The sequence below is a fragment of the Staurois parvus genome, unplaced genomic scaffold (genome assembly GCF_062004578.1).
Source record: "Staurois parvus isolate SC_StPar_1 unplaced genomic scaffold, SC_StPar_1.0 ptg000783l, whole genome shotgun sequence".
Classification (NCBI taxonomy): Eukaryota; Metazoa; Chordata; class Amphibia; order Anura; family Ranidae; genus Staurois; species Staurois parvus.
In genome coordinates, this window is record NW_028318579.1 from 3688122 (window position 1) to 3715407 (window position 27286).

At 48.1% G+C, this 27286-nt stretch overlaps 1 protein-coding gene across 1 annotated transcript in view; it reads left to right on the forward strand.

The window, feature by feature from the left end:
* Window positions 1-27286, forward strand: part of FAM135B (family with sequence similarity 135 member B) — a 226988-nt gene that overhangs the window by 178247 nt on the left and 21455 nt on the right. Inside the window, exons 14-16 of the mRNA XM_089654648.1 lie at window positions 18196-18356; window positions 21087-21178; window positions 23850-23947. Of these exons, the coding sequence (XP_089510774.1) occupies window positions 18196-18356; window positions 21087-21178; window positions 23850-23947 (351 nt within the window). The remainder of the gene's footprint in view (window positions 1-18195; window positions 18357-21086; window positions 21179-23849; window positions 23948-27286) is intronic.

Below are 27286 nucleotides of genomic sequence, written 5' to 3' on the forward strand. Positions count from 1 at the left end.
CAGCATGAGGAGTCGGTATAGGGGCCCATGGCAGATTAGGGGCCTGGCAGCAGTTATGGGAGGCCCATAATCTGCCAGCACCCTATGACAAAAAATGGAACACACCAGCAGTGTGAGGAGACCTGAAAGTGGCACATGGCAGAGTGTGGCGATGGAGACAGCAGCAATGGGAGGCCGTACAGGGACCCATGAGAGACTCTGGACCTGGCAGCAGCATGAGGAGGCGGTATATAGGGGCCTACGGCAGATTAGGGGCCTGGCAGCAGCTATAGGAGGCCCGTAATCTGCCAGCACCCTATGTCAAAAAATTCAACACACCAGCAGTGTGTGAGGAGACCTGAAAGTGGCACATGGCAGAGTGTGGCGATGGAGACAGCAGCAATGGGAGGCCGTACAGGGACCCATGACAGACTCTGGACTTGGCAGCAGCATGAGGAGGCGGTATATAGGGGCCCATGGCAGATTAGGGGCCTGGCAGCAGCTATAGGAGGCCCGTAATCTGCCAGCACCCTATGTCAAAAAATTCAACACACCAGCAGTGTGAGGAGACCTGAAAGTGGCACATGGCAGAGTGTGGCGATGGAGACAGCAGCAATGGGAGGCCGTACAGGGACCCATGACAGACTCTGAACTTGGCAGCAGCATGAGGAGGCGGTATATAGGGGCCCATGGCAGATTAGGGGCCTGGCAGCAGCTATGGGAGGCCCGTAATCTGCCAGCACCCTATGTCAAAAAATTCTACACACCAGCAGTGTGTGAGGAGACCTGAAAGTGGCACATGGCAGAGTGTGGCGATGGAGACAGCAGCAATGGGAGGCCGTACAGGGACCCATGACAGACTCTGGACTTGGCAGCAGCATGAGGAGGCGGTATATAGGGGCCCATGGCAGATTAGGGGCCTGGCAGCAGCTATGGGAGGCCCGTAATCTGCCTGCACCCTATGTCAAAAAATTTAACACACCAGCAGTGTGAAGAGACCTGAAAGTGGCACATGGCAGAGTGTGGCGATGGAGACAGCAGCAATGGGAGGCCGTACAGGGACCATGACAGACTCTGGACTTGGCAGCAGCATGAGGAGGCGGTATATAGGGGCCCATGGCAGATTAGGGGCCTGGCAGCAGCTATGTGAGGCCCGTAATCTGCCTGCACCCTATGTCAAAAAATTTAACACACCAGCAGTGTGAAGAGACCTGAAAGTGGCACATGGCAGCAGAGTGTGGCGATGGAGACAGCAGCAATGGGAGGCCGTACAGGGACCATGACAGACTCTGGACTTGGCAGCAGCATGAGGAGGCGGTATATAGGGGCCCATGGCAGATTAGGGGCCTGGCAGCAGCTATGTGAGGCCCGTAATCTGCCTGCACCCTATGTCAAAAAATTTAACACACCAGCAGTGTGAAGAGACCTGAAAGTGGCACATGGCAGCAGAGTGTGGCGATGGAGACAGCAGCAATGGGAGGCCGTACAGGGACCCATGAGAGACTCTGGACTTGGCAGCAGCATGAGGAGGCGGTATATAGGGGCCCATGGCAGATTAGGGGCCTGGCAGCAGCTATGTGAGGCCCGTAATCTGCCTGCACCCTATGTCAAAAAATTTAACACACCAGCAGTGTGAAGAGACCTGAAAGTGGCACATGGCAGCAGACTGTGGCGATGGAGACAGCAGCAATGGGAGGCCGTACAGGGACCATGACAGACTCTGGACTTGGCAGCAGCATGAGGAGGCGGTATATAGGGGCCCATGGCAGATTAGGGGCCTGGCAGCAGCTATGTGAGGCCCGTAATCTGCCTGCACCCTATGTCAAAAAATTTAACACACCAGCAGTGTGAAGAGACCTGAAAGTGGCACATGGCAGCAGACTGTGGCGATGGAGACAGCAGCAATGGGAGGCCGTACAGGGACCATGACAGACTCTGGACTTGGCAGCAGCATGAGGAGGCGGTATATAGGGGCCCATGGCAGATTAGGGGCCTGGCAGCAGCTATGTGAGGCCCGTAATCTGCCTGCACCCTATGTCAAAAAATTTAACACACCAGCAGTGTGAAGAGACCTGAAAGTGGCACATGGCAGCAGAGTGTGGCGATGGAGACAGCAGCAATGGGAGGCCGTACAGGGACCATGACAGACTCTGGACTTGGCAGCAGCATGAGGAGGCGGTATATAGGGGCCCATGGCAGATTAGGGGCCTGGCAGCAGCTATGTGAGGCCCGTAATCTGCCTGCACCCTATGTCAAAAAATTTAACACACCAGCAGTGTGAAGAGACCTGAAAGTGGCACATGGCAGCAGACTGTGGCGATGGAGACAGCAGCAATGGGAGGCCGTACAGGGACCATGACAGACTCTGGACTTGGCAGCAGCATGAGGAGGCGGTATATAGGGGCCCATGGCAGATTAGGGGCCTGCCAGCAGCTATGTGAGGCCCGTAATCTGCCTGCACCCTATGTCAAAAAATTTAACACACCAGCAGTGTGAAGAGACCTGAAAGTGGCACATGGCAGCAGAGTGTGGCGATGGAGACAGCAGCAATGGGAGGCCGTACAGGGACCCATGACAGACTCTGGACTTGGCAGCAGCATGAGGAGGCGGTATATAGGGGCCCATGGCAGATTAGGGGCCTGGCAGCAGCTATAGGAGGCCCGTAATCTGCCAGCACCCTATGTCAAAAAATTCAACACACCAGCAGTGTGAGGAGACCTGAAAGTGGCACATGGCAGAGTGTGGCGATGGAGACAGCAGCAATGGGAGGCCGTACAGGGACCCATGACAGACTCTGAACTTGGCAGCAGCATGAGGAGGCGGTATATAGGGGCCCATGGCAGATTAGGGGCCTGGCAGCAGCTATGTGAGGCCCGTAATCTGCCTGCACCCTATGTCAAAAAATTTAACACACCAGCAGTGTGAAGAGACCTGAAAGTGGCACATGGCAGCAGACTGTGGCGATGGAGACAGCAGCAATGGGAGGCCGTACAGGGACCATGACAGACTCTGGACTTGGCAGCAGCATGAGGAGGCGGTATATAGGGGCCCATGGCAGATTAGGGGCCTGCCAGCAGCTATGTGAGGCCCGTAATCTGCCTGCACCCTATGTCAAAAAATTTAACACACCAGCAGTGTGAAGAGACCTGAAAGTGGCACATGGCAGCAGAGTGTGGCGATGGAGACAGCAGCAATGGGAGGCCGTACAGGGACCCATGACAGACTCTGGACTTGGCAGCAGCATGAGGAGGCGGTATATAGGGGCCCATGGCAGATTAGGGGCCTGGCAGCAGCTATAGGAGGCCCGTAATCTGCCAGCACCCTATGTCAAAAAATTCAACACACCAGCAGTGTGAGGAGACCTGAAAGTGGCACATGGCAGAGTGTGGCGATGGAGACAGCAGCAATGGGAGGCCGTACAGGGACCCATGACAGACTCTGAACTTGGCAGCAGCATGAGGAGGCGGTATATAGGGGCCCATGGCAGATTAGGGGCCTGGCAGCAGCTATGTGAGGCCCGTAATCTGCCTGCACCCTATGTCAAAAAATTTAACACACCAGCAGTGTGAAGAGACCTGAAAGTGGCACATGGCAGCAGACTGTGGCGATGGAGACAGCAGCAATGGGAGGCCGTACAGGGACCATGACAGACTCTGGACTTGGCAGCAGCATGAGGAGGCGGTATATAGGGGCCCATGGCAGATTAGGGGCCTGGCAGCAGCTATGTGAGGCCCGTAATCTGCCTGCACCCTATGTCAAAAAATTTAACACACCAGCAGTGTGAAGAGACCTGAAAGTGGCACATGGCAGCAGAGTGTGGCGATGGAGACAGCAGCAATGGGAGGCCGTACAGGGACCCATGAGAGACTCTAGACTTGGCAGCAGCATGAGGAGGCGGTATATAGGGGCCCATGGCAGATTAGGGGCCTGGCAGCAGCTATGTGAGGCCCGTAATCTGCCTGCACCCTATGTCAAAAAATTCAACACACCAGCAGTGTGAGGAGACCTGAAAGTGGCACATGGCAGAGTGTGGCGATGGAGACAGCAGCAATGGGAGGCCGTACAGGGACCCATGACAGACTCTGAACTTGGCAGCAGCATGAGGAGGCGGTATATAGGGGCCCATGGCAGATTAGGGGCCTGGCAGCAGCTATGTGAGGCCCGTAATCTGCCTGCACCCTATGTCAAAAAATTTAACACACCAGCAGTGTGAAGAGACCTGAAAGTGGCACATGGCAGCAGACTGTGGCGATGGAGACAGCAGCAATGGGAGGCCGTACAGGGACCATGACAGACTCTGGACTTGGCAGCAGCATGAGGAGGCGGTATATAGGGGCCCATGGCAGATTAGGGGCCTGGCAGCAGCTATGTGAGGCCCGTAATCTGCCTGCACCCTATGTCAAAAAATTTAACACACCAGCAGTGTGAAGAGACCTGAAAGTGGCACATGGCAGCAGAGTGTGGCGATGGAGACAGCAGCAATGGGAGGCCGTACAGGGACCCATGAGAGACTCTAGACTTGGCAGCAGCATGAGGAGGCGGTATATAGGGGCCCATGGCAGATTAGGGGCCTGGCAGCAGCTATAGGAGGCCCGTAATCTGCCAGCACCCTATGTCAAAAAATTCAACACACCAGCAGTGTGTGAGGAGAAATGAAAGTGGCACATGGCAGAGTGTGGCGATGGAGACAGCAGCAATGGGAGGCCGTACAGGGACCCATGACAGACTCTGGACTTGGCAGCAGCATGAGGAGGCGGTATATAGGGGCCCATGGCAGATTAGGGGCCTGGCAGCAGCTATGTGAGGCCCGTAATCTGCCTGCACCCTATGTCAAAAAATTAAACACACCAGCAGTGTGAAGAGACCTGAAAGTGGCACATGGCAGCAGAGTGTGGCGATGGAGACAGCAGCAATGGGAGGCCGTACAGGGACCATGACAGACTCTGGACTTGGCAGCAGCATGAGGAGGCGGTATATAGGGGCCCATGGCAGATTAGGGGCCTGCCAGCAGCTATGTGAGGCCCGTAATCTGCCTGCACCCTATGTCAAAAAATTAAACACACCAGCAGTGTGAAGAGACCTGAAAGTGGCACATGGCAGCAGAGTGTGGCGATGGAGACAGCAGCAATGGGAGGCCGTACAGGGACCATGACAGACTCTGGACTTGGCAGCAGCATGAGGAGGCGGTATATAGGGGCCCATGGCAGATTAGGGGCCTGCCAGCAGCTATGTGAGGCCCGTAATCTGCCTGCACCCTATGTCAAAAAATTTAACACACCAGCAGTGTGAAGAGACCTGAAAGTGGCACATGGCAGCAGAGTGTGGCGATGGAGACAGCAGCAATGGGAGGCCGTACAGGGACCCATGAGAGACTCTAGACTTGGCAGCAGCATGAGGAGGCGGTATATAGGGGCCCATGGCAGATTAGGGGCCTGGCAGCAGCTATGTGAGGCCCGTAATCTGCCTGCACCCTATGTCAAAAAATTTAACACACCAGCAGTGTGAAGAGACCTGAAAGTGGCACATGGCAGCAGAGTGTGGCGATGGAGACAGCAGCAATGGGAGGCCGTACAGGGACCCATGACAGACTCTGGACTTGGCAGCAGCATGAGGAGGCGGTATATAGGGGCCCATGGCAGATTAGGGGCCTGGCAGCAGCTATAGGAGGCCCGTAATCTGCCTGCACCCTATGTCAAAAAATTTAACACACCAGCAGTGTGAGGAGACCTGAAAGTGGCACATGTTTGAGGCATGATTCATGGCGGATTTAGTCAGTTGTGTCAGGAACTGGTGGTTTGAAATCCAGACTAATCCACGCCTGATTCATTTTCACAAACGTGAGTCTCTCCACACTTTGGGTGGACAGTCGTGTCCTCCGCGGAGTTACAATACCTCCTGCCGCACTAAACACGCGCTCCGATGCCACGCTACTGGCCGGGCATGACAGCCTTTCAAGGGCAAATTCAGCTAGTTGGGGCCAAAGGTCAAGTTTCGTTGCCCAGTAGTCAAGGGGATTGTCTACCTCGGTTGGCAGGGTGCTGTCCAAGTAGGCCCAAGCCTGTTGTTTGAGCTCCTGCTCCAGGTCCACCTGATGCTGCTGCTGCTGCTGCGGCTGGTTAGTAGTTTCCTCACTGCGCTGGTGAAGAAAGCTACTCATCATCGACTGCAGACTGAGGCAGCCGCTGCTGGTGGAGCTGCCACTGCTCCTACCACCCCACCCCTCCCCTGCTGCCATGCCAGCGGAACGCGAGCGCACAGGGCCCACAGTGTCTGAGGATGGACGTTGGCGCACAAAGGCAGAGACCAACTGACTACATAGGTGGTTTTTATAGTACGTAATTTTGGCCTCCCTCTCAGCAGGTGTGAAAAAGGCCACCATTTTGGACCGGTAGCGAGGGTCCAACAAGGTGGACAGCCAAAAGTCATCCCTCTGTCTGATGGTTATTATTCGGCTGTCGCTACGCAAGCAACCGAGCATGCTATGGGCCATTTGTGCCAAGGAATGCGAGGGACTCCCTGCCTCCATCTCCACAGCATACTGCCACGGTGCGTCTGGGTCCTCTGTCTCCTCCTCCTCCTCCTCTACCAGATGCTCCTGCTCCTCCACTCCTGTCCGCTGAGTGGAAAAACCACCCATTTCACTCAATAATTCCTGAGCACAAATGTCCTCCTCTACCTCCTCCTCTTCTTCCTGTCCTGCCCCCACAGGGGTCATGTGGCGTTGAGATCTGTGCGCCACGTCTACCGCACCCTGACCAGCCATTGTTAACAGCATTTGTTCCAGGACGTGCAACAGAGGAATGACGTCGTTCATCCCATAGTCCTGCCGACTCACGAATAGCGTGGCCTCCTCAAAGGGCCTGAGCAAGCGGCAGGTGTCACGCATGAGCTGCCAATGGCTGACATCTAAGTTACACAGGGGAGTACCTTTATCCGCTTGTAACATCAGGAAATCGGTGATGGCCTTTCGCTGCTCGTAAAGGCGGTCTAACATGTGTAGGGTTGAATTCCACCTTGTTGCAACGTCGCAGATCAGGCGATGCTGTGGAATTCCGTTCTGCCGCTGCAGCTCAATGAGGGTGTTCTTTGCGGTGTAGGAATGGCTGAAATGCATGCACAGTTTACGTGACATTTTAAGGATGTCTTGCAGTGGGATGGTGGATTTTAGGAACCGCTTGACAACCAGATTGAACACGTGAGCCATGCATGGCGCATGGCACAACCTTCCTTGACGCAGAGCAGACACCATGTTCTTTCCGTTGTCAGTCAACATGGTTCCGATTTTTAGTTTGCGCGGAGACAGCCATCTGTCGATTTCTCTGTTCATTACACTCAGCAGTTCCTCCCCTGTGTGACTACGTTCGCCAAGGCATACCAGGTGCAGCACAGCGTGACACCGTTGCGCCCTGCACATGTGATATGCCGGTCGGGTAATGGGACTTGGCACGGGGGTGGCGGCTGAGGACACGGCGGAAAAAGAGGTGGTAGAGGCGGACATGCTTGCTGGACCAAGGACGTGCAAACGTGGAGGCAAAAGCGTCGTGACCTGTCCAAGTTGCTGGTGCGGCTGTGCCGGCACCACGTTCACCCAGTGGGCCGTAAATGACATGTACTGTCCCTGACCGTAGTTACAGCTCCACACGTCGGCGCTGCCGTGCACTTTGGCAGAGACCGACATGCTCAAAGACTGGCCCACCATCTCTTCTACATGTGAATGCAGGGCTGGCACTGCCTTTTGGGCAAAGAAATGACGGCTTGGCACTCTCCACCGCGGCGCGGCACAAGCCATCATTTCTCGGAAAGGTGCTGAGTCCACCAGTTGGAAAGGGAGGGACTGCAGCACCAGCAACTTGGACAGGAGGACGTTCAGCTTTTGCACCGTCGGGTGCGTGCTCGCAAACTGTTGTCTCTTGGATACGGATTCCAAGAAAGACTGTTGACGGAATCCGAGAAGAGGAGTAGCAGGAGAAGGAGCATCTGAACGAGCGGAAGATGCCAATGAGCGACAACTCCCCTCAGCAGAGGTGTTGGAGCCTTGACTGGCTGATAGAGGGCGATTGACGACGTCGGGTGACGGAGCAAGTAACGGAGCGGGTGATGGAGCGGGGGCTGGGGCAGGCAGAACCGCCGTATGTTTATCACGGTTTTCCCAGGCCACCGAATGGTGACGCTGCATATGCTGACGCAACGCTGTAGTCCCAACATGGGCCCCCTGGCCACGCTTGCATTTCTGGCCACATAGTCGACATACGGCTACGTTTACTTCCTCGGGCGGCTTGAGGAAAAATTGCCACACCACCGAGTAGGAAACTTTGCCCCCGCTACTCTTCACTGGCTGACTGCTACTTCCTCCGTGCGCACCGGCACCACTACTGGCCGTGGTGGTAGGCTGCAGTGGAGCTGGTGCTCTACTCCGTGGACGTTTGGCTCCACTGACACTGATGCGACCCTGCTGCTGTCTCCTGGGCAACCCACCGACTGTTTTGCTCGCTGCCAAGCTGCCACCCTCTTCTCCTGATGATGCGGAAGAAATTGCCTGATGACGACGAGGCTGCCAAGTGCGATCAACCTCCTCATCATCAAGTAGGGTCTCCGCCTCACTACTAGCCCCCTCGGCTGCGTCTGGGTCAGGAGACAGACCTGTCTCTAGACCGGCTACCGAGCCACTCTCCTCGCCAGTACTTGTTCGCTTGGCTGCTGAAAAGGCCGATGTCTCCCCCCGTTCCTGACCGCCCTCTGTTAGCTCTTCCTCACTGTACAGTGGGGCTGAGCCCACAGCATGCGATACTTCGCTTGGTGAGGGAACAGCAAAGGACAGGGGCAGGTAGAGGACACGTGATTTCAGTGGGCTTGGTCCCGGGCCATGCCAACTAACGGTTGTGTCTGACGTACCCACCGACCGTTGGCTGTAGGTGTCAGAGGTGACCTGGGAAGAGGAAGACGACCGAGCCAACCAATCAATGACGGCAGGGTTGTCGGTGGAGACACGACCGCTGGATGACACCGGGAGCACTGGCCTCTGGCTGCGAATACTGCTGCCTCGACCCCTTCCTCTGCTGCCACGTCTGCTCGCTCCTAAAACATTGCCTCCTCTGCCACTCCTCTGCATGTTGTCTGACATACTATTTAATTCAACGATTAGGTGTCCCTGAGTAACAATTCTCTGGCACTCAGTAACAATTCTGTCTGTCCCTGAGTATGAATTCTGTGGCCCTGAGTAACAATTCTGTGTCTGTGCGAGTAACAATTCTGTGTCTGTGCGAGTAACAATTCTGTGTCTGTGCAAGTAACAATTTTGTGTCTGTGCGAGTAACAATTCTCTGGCACTCAGTAACAATTCTGTCTGTCCCTGAGTAACAATTCTCTGGCACTCAGTAACAATTCTGTCTGTCCCTGAGTAACAATTCTCTGGCACTCAGTAACAATTCTGTCTGTCCCTGAGTATGAATTCTGTGGCCCTGAGTAACAATTCTGTGTCTGTGCGAGTAACAATTCTGTGTCTGTGCAAGTAACAATTTTGTGTCTGTGCGAGTAACAATTCTCTGGCACTCAGTAACAATTCTGTCTGTCCCTGAGTAACAATTCTCTGGCACTCAGTAACAATTCTGTCTGTCCCTGAGTAACAATTCTCTGGCACTCAGTAACAATTCTGTCTGTCCCTGAGTATGAATTCTGTGGCCCTGAGTAACAATTCTGTGTCTGTGCGAGTAACAATTCTGTGTCTGTGCAAGTAACAATTTTGTGTCTGTGCGAGTAACAATTCTCTGGCACTCAGTAACAATTCTGTCTGTCCCTGAGTAACAATTCTCTGGCACTCAGTAACAATTCTGTCTGTCCCTGAGTAACAATTCTCTGGCACTCAGTAACAATTCTGTCTGTCCCTGAGTAACAATTCTCTGGCACTCAGTAACAATTCTGTCTGTCCCTGAGTAACAATTCTCTGGCGCTCAGTAACAATTCTGTCTGTCCCTGAGTATGAATTCTGTGGCCCTGAGTAACAATTCTGTGTCTGTGCGAGTAACAATTCTGTGTCTGTGCAAGTAACAATTTTGTGTCTGTGCGAGTAACAATTCTCTGGCACTCAGTAACAATTCTGTCTGTCCCTGAGTAACAATTCTCTGGCACTCAGTAACAATTCTGTCTGTCCCTGAGTAACAATTCTCTGGCACTCAGTAACAATTCTGTCTGTCCCTGAGTAACAATTCTCTGGCACTCAGTAACAATTCTGTCTGTCCCTGAGTATGAATTCTGTGGCCCTGAGTAACAATTCTGTGTCTGCGCGAGTAACAATTCTGTGTCTGTGCAAGTAACAATTTTGTGTCTGTGCGAGTAACAATTCTCTGGCACTCAGTAACAATTCTGTCTGTCCCTGAGTAACAATTCTCTGGCACTCAGTAACAATTCTGTCTGTCCCTGAGTAACAATTCTCTGGCACTCAGTAACAATTCTGTCTGTCCCTGAGTAACAATTCTCTGGCACTCAGTAACAATTCTGTCTGTCCCTGAGTAACAATTCTCTGGCGCTCAGTAACAATTCTGTCTGTCCCTGAGTATGAATTCTGTGGCCCTGAGTAACAATTCTGTGTCTGTGCGAGTAACAATTCTGTGTCTGTGCAAGTAACAATTTTGTGTCTGTGCGAGTAACAATTCTCTGGCACTCAGTAACAATTCTGTCTGTCCCTGAGTAACAATTCTCTGGCACTCAGTAACAATTCTGTCTGTCCCTGAGTAACAATTCTCTGGCACTCAGTAACAATTCTGTCTATCCCTGAGTATGAATTCTGTGGCCCTGAGTAACAATTCTGTGTCTGTGCGAGTAACAATTCTGTGTCTGTGCAAGTAACAATTTTGTGTCTGTGCGAGTAACAATTCTCTGGCACTCAGTAACAATTCTGTCTGTCCCTGAGTAACAATTCTCTGGCACTCAGTAACAATTCTGTCTGTCCCTGAGTAACAATTCTCTGGCACTCAGTAACAATTCTGTCTGTCCCTGAGTATGAATTCTGTGGCCCTGAGTAACAATTCTGTGTCTGTGCGAGTAACAATTCTGTGTCTGTGCAAGTAACAATTTTGTGTCTGTGCGAGTAACAATTCTCTGGCACTCAGTAACAATTCTGTCTGTCCCTGAGTAACAATTCTCTGGCACTCAGTAACAATTCTGTCTGTCCCTGAGTAACAATTCTCTGGCACTCAGTAACAATTCTGTCTGTCCCTGAGTATGAATTCTGTGGCCCTGAGTAACAATTCTGTGTCTGTGCGAGTAACAATTCTGTGTCTGTGCAAGTAACAATTTTGTGTCTGTGCGAGTAACAATTCTCTGGCACTCAGTAACAATTCTGTCTGTCCCTGAGTAACAATTCTCTGGCACTCAGTAACAATTCTGTCTGTCCCTGAGTAACAATTCTCTGGCACTCAGTAACAATTCTGTCTGTCCCTGAGTATGAATTCTGTGGCCCTGAGTAACAATTCTGTGTCTGTGCGAGTAACAATTCTGTGTCTGTGCAAGTAACAATTTTGTGTCTGTGCGAGTAACAATTCTCTGGCACTCAGTAACAATTCTGTCTGTCCCTGAGTAACAATTCTCTGGCACTCAGTAACAATTCTGTCTGTCCCTGAGTAACAATTCTCTGGCACTCAGTAACAATTCTGTCTGTCCCTGAGTAACAATTCTCTGGCACTCAGTAACAATTCTGTCTGTCCCTGAGTAACAATTCTCTGGCGCTCAGTAACAATTCTGTCTGTCCCTGAGTATGAATTCTGTGGCCCTGAGTAACAATTCTGTGTCTGTGCGAGTAACAATTCTGTGTCTGTGCAAGTAACAATTTTGTGTCTGTGCGAGTAACAATTCTCTGGCACTCAGTAACAATTCTGTCTGTCCCTGAGTAACAATTCTCTGGCACTCAGTAACAATTCTGTCTGTCCCTGAGTAACAATTCTCTGGCACTCAGTAACAATTCTGTCTGTCCCTGAGTATGAATTCTGTGGCCCTGAGTAACAATTCTGTGTCTGTGCGAGTAACAATTCTGTGTCTGTGCAAGTAACAATTTTGTGTCTGTGCGAGTAACAATTCTCTGGCACTCAGTAACAATTCTGTCTGTCCCTGAGTAACAATTCTCTGGCACTCAGTAACAATTCTGTCTGTCCCTGAGTAACAATTCTCTGGCACTCAGTAACAATTCTGTCTGTCCCTGAGTATGAATTCTGTGGCCCTGAGTAACAATTCTGTGTCTGTGCGAGTAACAATTCTGTGTCTGTGCAAGTAACAATTTTGTGTCTGTGCGAGTAACAATTCTCTGGCACTCAGTAACAATTCTGTCTGTCCCTGAGTAACAATTCTCTGGCACTCAGTAACAATTCTGTCTGTCCCTGAGTAACAATTCTCTGGCACTCAGTAACAATTCTGTCTGTCCCTGAGTATGAATTCTGTGGCCCTGAGTAACAATTCTGTGTCTGTGCGAGTAACAATTCTGTGTCTGTGCAAGTAACAATTTTGTGTCTGTGCGAGTAACAATTCTCTGGCACTCAGTAACAATTCTGTCTGTCCCTGAGTAACAATTCTCTGGCACTCAGTAACAATTCTGTCTGTCCCTGAGTAACAATTCTCTGGCACTCAGTAACAATTCTGTCTGTCCCTGAGTATGAATTCTGTGGCCCTGAGTAACAATTCTGTGTCTGTGCGAGTAACAATTCTGTGTCTGTGCAAGTAACAATTTTGTGTGAGTAACAATTCTCTGGCACTCAGTAACAATTCTGTCTGTCCCTGAGTAACAATTCTCTGGCACTCAGTAACAATTCTGTCTGTCCCTGAGTAACAATTCTCTGGCACTCAGTAACAATTCTGTCTGTCCCTGAGTATGAATTCTGTGGCCCTGAGTAACAATTCTGTGTCTGCGCGAGTAACAATTCTGTGTCTGTGCAAGTAACAATTTTGTGTCTGTGCGAGTAACAATTCTCTGGCACTCAGTAACAATTCTGTCTGTCCCTGAGTAACAATTCTCTGGCACTCAGTAACAATTCTGTCTGTCCCTGAGTAACAATTCTCTGGCACTCAGTAACAATTCTGTCTGTCCCTGAGTAACAATTCTCTGGCACTCAGTAACAATTCTGTCTGTCCCTGAGTAACAATTCTCTGGCACTCAGTAACAATTCTGTCTGTCCCTGAGTAACAATTCTCTGGCACTCAGTAACAATTCTGTCTGTCCCTGAGTAACAATTCTCTGGCACTCAGTAACAATTCTGTCTGTCCCTGAGTAACAATTCTCTGGCACTCAGTAACAATTCTGTCTGTCCCTGAGTAACAATTCTGTCTGTCCCTGAGAATGAATTCTGTGGCCCTGAGTAAGAATTCTCTGGCACTCAGTAACAATTCTGTCTGTCCCTGAGTAACAATTCTCTGGCACTCAGTAACAATTCTGTCTGTCCCTGAGTAAAAATTCTGTGGCCCTAATAACGTTTCTGTGGCCCTAAGTAACAATTCTCTGGCACTGAGTAACAATTCTGTCTGTCCCTGAGTATGAATTCTGTGGCCCTAACTAGCGTTTCTTTGTCCCTAAATAACGATTCTGTGGCCCTCATTAACAAGTCTGTGTCCCTGAGTAATGGTTCTCTGTCCCTAAGTAACTTCTCTCTGTCCCCAATTCTCGTTTCTGTGGCCCTAACTCTGTCCCTGTCCCTAGTACAGAGCGGTCTGCCTCTGTTCAATGACTGCAGGCAAATGAAGATTTCCAAAATGGCCGCTATATATACCTCGACCATTACACAGTGCTGGCTGGCTGGCTGCTGATTGGCTGATGCGATCACATGTCGTTGAGGAATGCATTATGGGGCAGCGCGCCTTGTCTGCGCGCCTTCCCCGACATCCCCGCTCCGTCGCCGCACATGTCAGCCGCCATTTTCGGAAAAATTTCGATTCGCGCGTCCGAATTAGGCTGTTTTTCGGATTCGGCACGAATCGAAATTTTTCCGATATTCGACTCGAATTCCACTTCGGATACTTCGATTCGCTCATCTCTAATGCCTACATAAACTGGTTGGACATTTTATTCCAAACCCATGGGCATTAAAATGGAGTTGATCGACCTTTGTGGCTCTATCAGCCTTCACACTTCTGACAAGGAGATTTTGGAGTGTATCTGTGTGGAATTGTGGCCACTCAACCAAAAAAACAAAACAAAACTATGAGGTCAGGACCTGGCTCGGAATTTAAATTCCAATTCACCACGGTGTTCAGTAGAGTTGAGGTCAGGACATAAATATTGGGACATTGACACAATTCTAACATTTTTGGCTCTATACACCACCACAATGGATTTGAAATGAAACGAACAAGACGTGCTTTAACTGCAGACTGTCAGCTTTAATTTGAGGGTATTTACATCCAAATCAGGTGAACGGTGTAGGAATTACAACAGTTTGCATATGTGCCTCCCACTTGTTAAGGGACCAAAAGTAATGGGACAGAATAATAATCATAAATCAAACTTTCACTTTTTAATACTTGCTTGCAAATCCTTTGCAGTCAATTACAGCCTGAAGTCTGGAACGCATAGACATCACCAGTTGCTGGGTTTCATCCCTGGTGATGCTCTTCCAGGCCTCTACTGCAACTGTCTTCAGTTCCTGCTTGTTCTTGGGGCATTTTCCCTTCAGTTTTGTCTTCAGCAAGTGAAATGCATGCTCAATCGGATTCAGGTCAGGTGATTGACTTGGCCATTGCATAACATTCCACTTCTTTTCCTTAAAAAACTCTTTGGTTGCTTTTGCAGTCTGCTTTGGGTCATTGTCCATCTGCACTGTGAAGCGGCGTCCAATGAGTTCTGAAGCATTTGGCTGAATATGAGCAGATAATATTGCCCGCAACACTTCAGAATTCATCCTGCTGCTTTTGTCAGCAGTCACATCATCAATAAATACAAGAGAACCAGTTCCATTGGCAGCCATACATGCCCACGCCATGACACTACCACCACCATGCTTCACTGATGAGGTGGTATGCTTAGGATCATGAGCAGTTCCTTTCCTTTTCCATACTCTTCTCTTCCCATCACTCTGGTACAAGTTGATATTGGTCTCATCTGTCCATAGGATGTTGTTCCAGAACTGTGAAGGCTTTTTTAGATGTCATTTGGCAAACTCTAATCTGGCCTTCCTGTTTTTGAGGCTCACCAATGGTTTCCATCTTGTGGTGAACCCTCTGTATTCACTCTGGTGAAGTCTTCTCTTTTTTGTTGACTTTGACACACATACACCTACCTCCTGGAGATCCTGGAGAGCGTTCTTGATCTGGCCAACTGTTGTGAAGGGTGTTTTCTTCACCAGGGAAAGAATTCTTCGGTCATCCACCACAGTTGTTTTCCGTGGTCTTCTGGGTCTTTTGGTGTTGCTGAGCTCACCGGTGCGTTCCTTCTTTTTAAGAATGTTCCAAACAGTTGTTTTGGCCATGCCTAATGTTTTTGCTATCTCTCTGAAGGGTTTGTTTTGTTTTTTCAGCCTAATGATGGCTTCACTGATAGTGACAGCTCTTTGGATCTCATCTTGAGAGTTGACAGCAACAGATTCCAAATGCAAATAGCACACTTGAAATGAACTCTGGACCTTTTATCTGCTCATTGTAATTGGGATAATGAGGGAATAACACACACCTGGCCATAGAACAGCTGAGAAGCCAATTGTCCCATTACTTTTGGTCCCTTAACACGTGGGAAGCACATATGCAAACTGTTGTAATTCCTACACATTTCACCTGATTTGGATGTAAATACCCTCAAATTAAAGCTGACAGTCTGCAGTTAAAGCACATCTTGTTCATTTTATTTCAAATCCATTGTGGTGGTGTATAGAGCCAAAAATGTTAGAATTGTGTCGATGTCCCAATATTTATGGACCTGACTGTATCTATAAATTGATTTCATATGGAATCTGAATGCATATGAAAGCATGCTGCATTTGCTCACACACAAGCCCTAAAACTAATGGTAGCCTGCTGATCCTGATGTTTTTCATGGCCTTCATGGTGATTCTTCAAACCCAGGCCTTGGATAGGCGGATGTTGTTGTTACAATGGCTGCCAAAGAATATACTATATAACGTATATACAGTGGGGCAAAAAAGTATTTAGTCAGCCACCAATTGTGCAAGTTCTCCCACTTAAAAAGGTGAGAGAGGCCTGTAATTGGCATCATAGGTAGACCTCAACTATGAGAGACAAAATGAGAAAAAAAATCCAAACAATCACTTTGGCTGATTTGGAAAGAATTTATTTGCAAATTATGGTGGAAAATAAGTATTTGGTCAATATCAAAAGTTCATCTCAATATATCCTTTGTTGGCAATGACAGAGGTCAAACGTTTCCTGTAAGTCTTCACAAGGTTGGCACACACTGTTGCTGGTATGTTGGCCCATTCCTCCATGCAGATCCCCTCTAGAGCAGTGATGTTTTGGCGCTGTCGCTGGGCAACACGGACTTTCAACTCCCTCCAAAGGTTTTCTATGGGGTTGAGATCTGGAGACTGGCTAGGCCACTCCAGGACCTTGAAATGCCTCTCACGAAGCCACTCCTTTGTTGCCCGGGCGGTATGTTTGGGATCATTGTCATGTTGGAAGACCCAGCCACGTTTCATCTTCAGTGCCCTTGCTGATGGAAGGAGGTTTGCACTCAAAATCTCACCATACATGGCCCCATTCATTCTGTCCTGTACATGGATCAGTCGTCCCGGTCCCTTTGTGGAGAAACAGCCCCAAAGCATGATGTTGCCACCTCCATGCTTCACAGTAGGTATGGTGTTCTTTGGATGCAACTCAGTATTCTCTCTCCTCTAAACACGACGAGTTGTGTTTCTACCAAACAGTTCTATTTTGGTTTCATCTGACCATATGACATTCTCCCAATCCTCTTCTGGATCATCCAAATGCTCTCTAGCAAACTTCAGACGGGCCCGGACATGCACTGGCTTAAGCAGGGGGACACGTCTGGCACTGCAGGATCTGAGTTCCTGGTGGCGTAGTGTGTTACTGATGGTAGCCTTTGTTACGTTTGTCCCAGCTCTCTGTAGGTCATTCACAAGGTCCCCCCGTGGGGTCCTGGGATTTTTTCTCACCGTTCTTGTAATCATTTTGACTCCACGGGGTGAGATCTTGCGTGCAGCCCCAGATCGAGGGAGATTATCAGTGGTCTTGTATGTCTTCCATTTTATAATTATTGCCCCCACAGTTGATCTGTTCACACCAAACTGCTTGCCTATTGCAGATTCAGTCTTCCCAGCCTGGTGCAGGTCTACAATTTTGTTTCTGGTGTCCTTCGACAGCTCTTTGGTCTTCACCATAGTGGAGTTTGGAGTGTGACTGTTTGAGGTTGTGGACAGGTGTCTTTTATACTGATAACAAGTTCAAACAGGTGCCATTGATACAGGTAATGAGTGCAGGACAGAGGAGCCTCTTAAAGAAGAAGGTACAGGTCTGTGAGAGCCAGAAATCTTGCTTGTTTGTAGGTGACCAAATACTTATTTTGCACCATAATTTGCAAATAAATTCTTTCCAATTCAGCCAATGTGATTGTCTAGAATTTGTTTCTCATTTTGTCTCTCATAGTTGAAGTCTACCTATGATGCCAATTTCAGGCCTCTCTCATCTTTTTAAGTGGGAGAACTTGCACAATTGGTGGCTGACTAAATACTTTTTTGCACCACTGTATGTGTGTTTTACTCACTCTGTTACACTATACCGGGGTGATATACTAATGATTTATTAGAGGAGCAGAGACTATGTTTCCAAACTGAATATTCACTTAGGTCTGTAAATAAATAAGATTGTTTTCACCTTAGAAATCCCAATAATTTTTTTTTTCACACATGATTGGATAGTTAAAAAACTTTATTAATTAAACTGGGTGAACGGCCTCTAGTTCTTTACTATATCAACCTCTCATGCTGTTTAACATAATATCCTTTTACTCTAGTTTTATAAATTGCAGGTAGGTCAATTTAAATACTTTGGGGTTGATTTTCCAAAAACTGGAGAGTGCAAAATCTGATGCAGCTGTGTATAGTAGCCAATCAGCTTTCAACTTCAGTTTGTTCACTTACGCATTGACAATAGAACCTGGAAGCGGATTGGTTTCTTTGTAGAGCTGCACCAGGATTTGCACTCTTCAGTTTTAGTAGACCAACACCTATATCTTGCAATTGCTTCCCTCATGCTGTTGATAAATCTTTTCTCTAGTTTTCACCAGGCTAAAGAAAAATTTATAGAAGACCTGAAATTTGAAGGTTTCATGTACAGTGACCTCCCCATATTGGCCTCAGACCTTCCTTATTTCCCACCAGAAGAGGAGCACTTGGAAGATGGCATCCATCTTGTGATCTGTGTGCATGGGCTGGATGGTAATATACGTCGCTGTTTTAATTTCTTGCATTTTCAAATTGCATTTTGGATCATACGATCAATGATTGCCTGGGTTTTTGAACTGCATGGTTTGCCGTCAGTCAGACAGGTCTGCAGGCAAATGTTTTCCAGGTTCGGTTATCACTTATGAATGACAGCTCTCGAAAGAATATTGTAAATTGTGCCTTTAATACCTTACATATAGCCATTTGTGTTTTTGTTTACTGATTTATTATTTGTCACTGTTTCCTTTAGTCCAACTTTGGGCACAAAAAAAAGATTTTCTGTGCAGTCGGGCTGTGTCTGCACTGCACAGGTCAACTGCTAATTTTGTGTAGGGGTGAGGCGAAAGCTTATATTTACCTGATCCTTCATTCCTGATCCTTCATTCGCTTAGTCTACGACCGCCTAAGCGCCCACCTAACTGACAACAACCTCCTTGATCCACTACAGTCCGGCTTCTGTCCCCTACACTCCACCGAAACCGCCCTCCTCAAAATCACCAACGACCTACTAACCGCCAAAGCCAAAGGCGACTACTCTGTCCTCCTCCTCCTGGACCTCTCCGCGGCCTTCGACACAGTTGACCACCCCCTCCTCCTTAATAAACTACTCTCCCTTGGCATCAGAGACACCGCTCTCTCCTGGTTCTCCTCTTACCTATCCCGACGCTCCTTCAGCGTTTCCTACAATGGTGCCACCTCCCCTTCCCTCCCCCTCTCTGTTGGGGTCCCCCAGGGCTCTGTCCTTGGACCCCTTCTTTTCTCCATCTACACCTCCTCCCTTGGCAAACTCATACACTCCCACGGCTTCAACTACCACCTCTACGCTGATGACACTCAAATTTACCTCTCCACCCCCCACCTCACCCCCACTTTCTCCGCCCGCATCACTCACCTCCTAAATTTCCTCAAGCTTAACCTCTCCAAAACCGAGCTTCTCGTCTTCCCCCCTGCCCGCGCCCCCCCCCCATCCTATCCATCACTACTAACATCACCACCATCAATCCCGCCCCGCAAGCCAAAGTCCTTGGAGTCATTCTGGACTCTAACCTCTCCTTCCAATCTCATGTCAAATCACTTACAAACACATGCAGGCTCCACCTCCGCAACATCGCCAAAATACGCACCTTCCTTACCCCAGACACCACTAAACTACTCGTACACTCCCTGATTATCTCACGCCTTGACTACTACAACTCCCTCCTCACCGGCCTACCCCAGTGCAGGCTCTCCCCACTTCAGACCATCCTGAACTCAGCGGCTAGACTCATCCACCTCACCAGCCGCTCCACCTCTGCCACCCCCCTCTGCCTATCCCTCCACTGGCTCCCTATCGCCCAACGCATCAAATTCAAACTACTCACTCTGACCTACAAAGCCGTTCACAACACTGCCCCTAACTACCTAACCAACCTGATTCCCAAGTACCACCCTACCCGTACCCTTCGCTATTCACAGGACCTCCTTCTATCTTGCTCCCTGGTCTCCTCCTCACATGCACATCTGCAAGACTTCTCCAGGTCCTCCCCCATCCTCTGGAACTCACTACCCCAATCCATCAGACTGTCACCTTCCCTCCTCACCTTCAGGCGCTCCCTCAAAACCCACCTCTTCAGGGAAGCCTACCCCACCCTCACCTAACTGCTGCTCTCCTTCATTCCTCCTACCACTCCATCCCCCACAGCCACTTCTTCCTGTACCACTACCCCCTCCCTCCTAGATTGTAAGCTCGAAAGAGTAGGGCCCTATAACCCCTCGTGTGCTGTTTGTAGCTGCTGTAATGTTTCATGTATTGTCCCCCCCTCTATTGTACAGCGCTGAGCAAACCCTTTGGCGCTATATAAACTCGATGTAATGTAATGTAATAATTCCACCAAAAATGGTGCTCCCCTCATGGTCCAATGGTCGACTGTTCCTGGTCTATTTAACCTGCTTACTCACCTGATCCTTCGTTCCACCAAAAATGGTGCTCCCCTCACAGTCCAATGGTGGACTGTTCCTGGTCTATGGAACCTGCTCTGGGCTTTATGACGTTAGGTACAGTCCACAACTCAAGAGCGCTGGAGCGCTAGGGTGCTGGACCTGTCTTGTTGCTGGGAGGATCGGAGCATTAGGTAAGTATATCTCCATTATCCTCTCCCCTAGAAAAAAAAGAGCAGGTAACCCATGCAGTGCGGACAAAGCCCCACTGCATGGGAAAACATTTTTTTGTTTTGCCTGGAGATGGACTTTAAGTACTTTGCGGTTGAACAAGATAACTTTAAAGGATAACTAAACCCAAGAACAACAAGACAATATATCGCAGCTTTGTATGCTCCTTTCAGCAAGTACAGAAAATACCTGTTGGTCTTGCCAGAACTGTGTGCTACACAAAGGAATATCTTCCTTACTATCTATCTGATGTAATCTACCAATTGCCCTGCCTACCATGTAATGAGATGAAAAGATACTGACATGTTTGCAGTCCATATCAGGGGAGCAGTCTAGGGTGACAACCATGGTTCCCTCCATAGATACAGTGGAGGGGTGACATAGCCACTCCGGGACAGGAAGTATGTTATGTGCTGGATTAACAGGTGAAAATAAAGCAAAGGAAGCTTGAAAAAGAAAATAAATACAGTAACCACACCAATAACTAGTACTAGTGTACTATATTACATTTTGAGTTTTGGGTTTAGATACACTTTAATAAAATGCAAATATTTTAAAATCAAATAAATATTGCAGGTAACAGCGCAGATCTTCGATTGGTCAAAACGTTTCTTGAGCTGGGTCTACCGAGGTCAAATCTGGACTTCCTTATGTCTGAAAAAAATCAGGTGTGTATGGATGTATATTGGTATAATTAGGATGTTTATTGTGCAATGGAGTGTAAAATGTGTTATATGTTAGTGTGCTTTTGTGCATTATGGTTGTCGGGCAAAGTAAACATTTTTAGAAAATGATAAGCAGATTATTATCCATCACAAACTGTTTGCATTAGGGTAAAAGGAACCCCTATACCACCACTCTGCATTGCTGGAGGACTCCGCTCCTTCCTCTATAACTCTCCTCTCCTGAAATACTCTGCTCTGCTGGAGGACTCTGCTCCTTCCTCTATAACTCTCCTCCCCTGAAATACTCTGCTCTGCTGGAGGACTCCGCTCCTTCCTCTATAACTCTCCTCTCCTGAAATACTCTGCTCTGCTGGAGGACTCTGCTCCTTCCTCTATAACTCTCCTCTCCTGAAATACTCTGCATTGCTGGAGGACTCCGCTCCTTCCTCTATAACTCTCCTCTCCTGAAATACTCTGCACTGCTGGAGGACTCTGCTGCTTGCTGGAGGACTCCGCTCCTTCCTCTATAACTCTCCTCTCCTGAAATACTCTGCACTGCTGGAGGACTCTGCTCCTTCCTCTATAACTCTCCTCTCCTGAAATACTCTGCATTGCTGGAGGACTCTACTCCTTCCTCTATAACTCTCCTCTCCTGATATACTCTGCATTGCTGGAGGACTCCGCTCCTTCCTCTATAACTCCTCTCCTGAAATACTCTGCACTGCTGGAGGACTCCGCTCCTTCCTCTATAACTCTCCTCTCCTGAAATACTCTGCTCTGCTTCATCTATAACTCTGCTCTACTGAAATACTCTGCACTGCTGGAGGACTCTGCTCCTTCCTCTATAACTCTCCGGTCCTGAAATACTCCACTCTGTTGGAGGACTCTGCTCCTTCCTCAATAACTTTCCTCTCCTAAAATACTCTGCACTTGGGGACTCCGCTCCTTCCTCTATAACTTTCCTCTCCTAAAATACTCTGCACTTGGGGACTCTGCTCCTTCCTCTATAACTCTCCCCTCCTGAAATACTTTGCTCTGCTGGAGGACTCCACTCCTTCCTCTATAACTCTTCTCTCCTGAAATACTCTGCACTGCTGGAGGACTCCGCTCCTTCCTCTATAACTCTCCTCTCCTGATAGACTCTGCATTGCTGGAGGACTCTGCTCCTTCCTCTATAACTCTCCTCTCCTAATATACTCTGCACTGCTGGAGGACTCCGCTCCTTCCAATAACTCTCCTCTCCTGAAATACTCTGCTCTGCTTCATCTATAACTCTGCTCTACTGAAATACTCTGCACTGCTGGAGGACTCTGCTCCTTCCTCTATAACTCTCCTCTCCTGAAATACTCTGCACTGCTGGAGGACTCTGCCCCTTCCTCTATAACTCTCCTCTCCTGAAATACTCTGCGCTGCTGGAGGACTCTGCTCCTTCCTGTAACTCTCCTCTACTGAAATACTCTGCACTGCTGGAGGACTCCGCTCCTTCCTCTATAACTTTCCTTTCCTGAAATACTCTGCACTACTGGAGGACTCCGCTCCTTCCTCTATAAATCTCCTCTCCTGAAATACTCTGCACTACTGGAGGACTCTCTTCCTTCCTCTATAAATCTCCTCTCCTGAAATACTCTGCACTGCTGGAGGACTCTGCTCCTTCCTCTATAACTCTCCTCTCCTGAAATACTCTGCTCTGCTGGAGGACTCTGCTCCTTCCTCTATAACTCTCCTCTCCTGATATACTCTGCACTGCTGGAGGACTCCGCTCCTTCCTCTATAACTCTCCTCTACTGAAATACTCTGCTCTGCTGGAGGACTCTGTTTCTTCCTGTATTGATCCTTCCCGTATCTCTGTGCTAAGTTCTTAGGTCTGCTTATGTCATATGAAGAATCCAGGATTTCCAGTTTCTTCAGAGATTGGAAAAATCTGGGTCCTGGAGTCTGGAGGCTTCGTACACATGTAGGAAGGATGAAGTATCCAATTCTGGGTTTATATTTTTTTCCAGTAGGCAGCATGCTGATTGTGCAGGTATGCACAGCCCTTATGAGTTATGTACATGCAATAATTCAGGGCTCCACCCACTCCAGCAAGCGGTCAGTGTAGCTGCAAGGGAGCTGTCAGGAGTGCATGTGTGCCCAAGAAAGAGTTGTCTGGAGGAACAGTCAAGGGCCAGAGCAGTTGTGCTACAAGAGCAAGCCAGGAGGCTGATATGAAGTGCTTGTGTTTTGGTGCTGAAAACCCCTTCATGGCAGAACCATGTTTTGTGAAGCTTTCTTTTAAGAAAGTGGGTACAAAATGCTGTAAAAATATAAGAATTGGTAAGTGGTGAATTGGCAAATCCTTGGAAGAATGACCTTGAGTTAATATTCCCAAGATATATTTACCCTGCACAATCAGAATGCTGGCTACTGGTGAAGCATGGGCCAAGGTTTGGTGGCTTCTTCCCTTCCAGGTCTCTACAAAACCTCTGTGCTCCAGAGCCCAAAGCAGGTTTTTCCGATCTCTGAGGAAGTAGAAATTCCAGTCTCCTCTATATGATATTAACACCCAAGAGCCCCTCAACCTGTCGGGCTGAAAAGCCTGGGTGACTTTCAAAATATATAGTGTATGAACCACACACAATGTTCTCTTCCTCTGTTGTAAACTCAGTTATTATGATGTTTTTCATTCCTCTTTTAGAATGACACGTTTGCCGACTTTGATGCAATGACTGACAGGCTGATTGATGAGATTATCCAGCACATACAGCTATATAACCTCTCAATCTCCAGGATAAGGTGAGAGAAGACATCATAATGTTCCAGCGATTCAGAAGTTATTGATCTGAAGTACAAACTAAAATGTGAACTTTGTGTGCTTTTGGATGAACTATTTCAGACGCGTACACCTCCCCCTCCCCTCTACATGGGCACATGTCCAGATGGCGGGCATAAAATTGCCAATATTTAGACATTTTGGGACAAAGTGGGGGATTGTAATGTACCCAGTTTAAATTGCTTATGCTGGGTGAAGTCAATATAGTAAAGAATTTTTTTTGTATTAATCTATCCCTGGACAGGATAACAAATTAAAGAGGATCTTCAGTCCAAAAAAAAATAAAATAAAGTAAAGTATTTGTAGCTTCTGACTTTTGATAAACAGACACTTACCAGTCCAGGGATACATCTCTGTCCTCACCCAGGCCGGTTCTTCATTTGTCTTCTGCCGAAATTCTGGCTGGAATACCAAGGAGATCTGAGCATAAGTGGAAGTGGATACCTGTCAGAGATAGATACCTGTCAGAGATAGGTACCCGGTCCCGAAAATAAAACTGACAAAAATGTTAGAGGAGAGGAGGAGGATTAGAAAAAGCTGAACTTCCCTTTTCAGGCAAAGTTCCACTTTGGATCATCTTCCACGATAGTAGTAGTCACCTGAATTCTTTCTTTTCTTGTGTATATAGCACCCTCCTAGATAACTAGGGGGAGCTAGTGCTAAATTATTATTCAGAGGCTGAGTAGCAGCCTGTGGTGATAGTCAGAGGGAGGTCAAATTCGGATCAGGGCTGAGAGGCTTTGCAGGCCAGTTCCCTGATACCTCCCCCTGCTCTAGAATCTTGGAGAAGATTCAAGAAGCAGTAGGCGGGAGTGAGGAGGGGCTGGCCTGCACAGTTGGAGAACCTTGGCCAATCCCCAAGCAGGAGGCTTGTCATGGGGTCAAGGCAGCCTTCAAATGTGACAGAGCCTGCTCAGCAGCAGGAGAGTTCGGTGGAAGATGAAGTGAGAGGCTGGAGAGCAGGAGCCTTGGAGGGAGCCCAAATGGGAAGGGGCTTACCTACAGGCAGAGAAGCTGGAAAGAAGGAAAACTCAGGACCTCATCGATCCCCAGAGCAAAGACCATCTGTGCAGCAGGGAAGGAGTGGCCCAGCAGAAGGCCTGAGAGCAGCCGCCGACCCATCAGCTCACAGACAGAGGACTGAGTGAGTAGACATACACCCTCTGGGCCAGAAAGGGGATGGAGCACTCTAGTGGGAAACTGGATTAGCTTGCTACCCGGGACTGTCTTCTTTTTAAAGTGACATTCACTGGATCCCCTGCCCAGGGATTCACCCAGTACAGGTGAATAAAGGAATATCTTGGGTGGGGGGTAGTAAGCTTGCTAGCTCTCCAGAAGAGAATTTTTGCTGTTTAAAAAGTTAGTTCCAGGGAGATTGTCCTCAGTTACCATTCCCTTTGGGCATCCCATACACCCCTTACCCCATCCACTATAAGGGGACTCAAATCTTCAGTGACTCCTAAGGGGGTAGCGCTACATGTAGATATAAGGTACATAGTTAGTCTGGCTGTCCATCTAGTCCATGTGTGCCCACTAGCATTTGGTAAGTTAGTTTATTTCTAGCTAGATACAATAGTGGTGTCTCAAGGTTAGAATTTTTAAGGGGTACAATAAGAGAACTGTACCGAGAAGGCGGCATGATGGTGTGGGTTGGAAGGTATGTTGGTGGCATTTTTTCAGGTTTTATGTACAGTTGCAAGAAAAAGTATGTGAACCCCTTGGGATTACGTGGAGTTTTGCATGAATTGGGCATAAAATGTGCTCTGAACGTCATCTAAGTCACAACAATAGAAGAACACAGTCTGCTGAACATAATACTACACAAACATTAGATGTTGCCATGGTTTAATTGCACATAACATGTAAACATTCACAGTGCAGGGAGGAAAAAGTATGTGAACCTTTGGACTTAATAACTGGTTGACCCTCCTTTGGCAGCAATAACCTCAACCAAACGTTTCCTGTAGTTGCAGATCAGACCTGCACAACGATCTGGAGTCATTTTGGACCACTCCTCTTCACAAAACTGTTTCAGTGTAGCAATATTCTTGGGATGTCTGGTGTGAATCGCTGTCTTAAGGTCATGCCACAGCATTTCAATCGGGTTGAGGTCAGGACTCTGACTGGGCCACTCCAGAAGGCGTATTCTGTGCTGTTGCAGCCATTGTTTTGTTGAATTACTTGTATGCTTTGGGTCATTGTCCCAACTGTATATGAAATCCTTCTTACAATTAAACAAAGGGTTAAAAAGTTTTTTTCAGCATACAAATGGTGGACATAGTTAACCCTATATATGGACCACTGGAGTCCCTCAGAAATTTTGTTAAGTTCGGCTAACTGTGGATTCAGCCAGATGGGGATGTTTGGTGAATTCTTTAAAGGCCAAATTCACCTTATGTACAAAATTAATAAATGCACATCTTTTTGCAAGTAAAAGAATGTACACTTATTTATTTATTTATTTATTTTTAATCTGCAGCCTGTAAATAAAACTCAGTCAGCTGTCTGCCTGTAACTCCTATACGGGCAGACAGTTACTGAATGGCAGGAAGAATCAATGAACCATGAAAGCGTTCACTAGCGCTCTTGCAGTTTTTTGAGAACTACAAGCTGTTGGCTGCAGCGGCCAACAGTACTTGTAGTTCATTCATTCACAGCAAGTATTTTATTAAAATAAACAGCAATTGTTTATGGTTAACCGTTTAGGTGTCTCATATTGCCATGCCTCCTCCTCTCTCTCTCTCTCTCTCTCTCTCTCTCTCTCTCAAATGGCTATAACTTTTTTTAATGTAAAAGATTTGTTTGTGCTGCAAGTCAGCACTTGGGCTCCGTTCACACCAATGCGTTTTTTAGTGCTTTATGTAGAAACGCACTACAGTCCATTTAACATGGTTTGCTATGGGACATGTTTACACCTATGCTGTTTTGAGCTGCTGCATTTTTGGAAAAGGGTCAGGGACTTTTTTAAAAGCAAAAAGCAGCAATTTTGCTACAATAGAGTTTAATGGAGAAGCTTCTGAAATGCACGGTAGTGCTTTTTTGCGGCGTTTTGCATTTTTATTCTGCCCAGCAACAAAACAAATTCACTTGAACAAAAAAAAAAGAGCTGAAAAAAATGCAAAATGCGGTAAAGATGCATCAAAAACACATCAAACACGCATGTAGAAAAACACAAAACGAACTGTGAAAAGCACTGCAAAATGGACAAAAAGCAAACTGCATAGGTGTGAACAGGACCTTATGTATGTCTCATGTAGAAAAGAATGGAGTTTGTGTTGCCTCTCCCCGCCCTTGAATTCTGT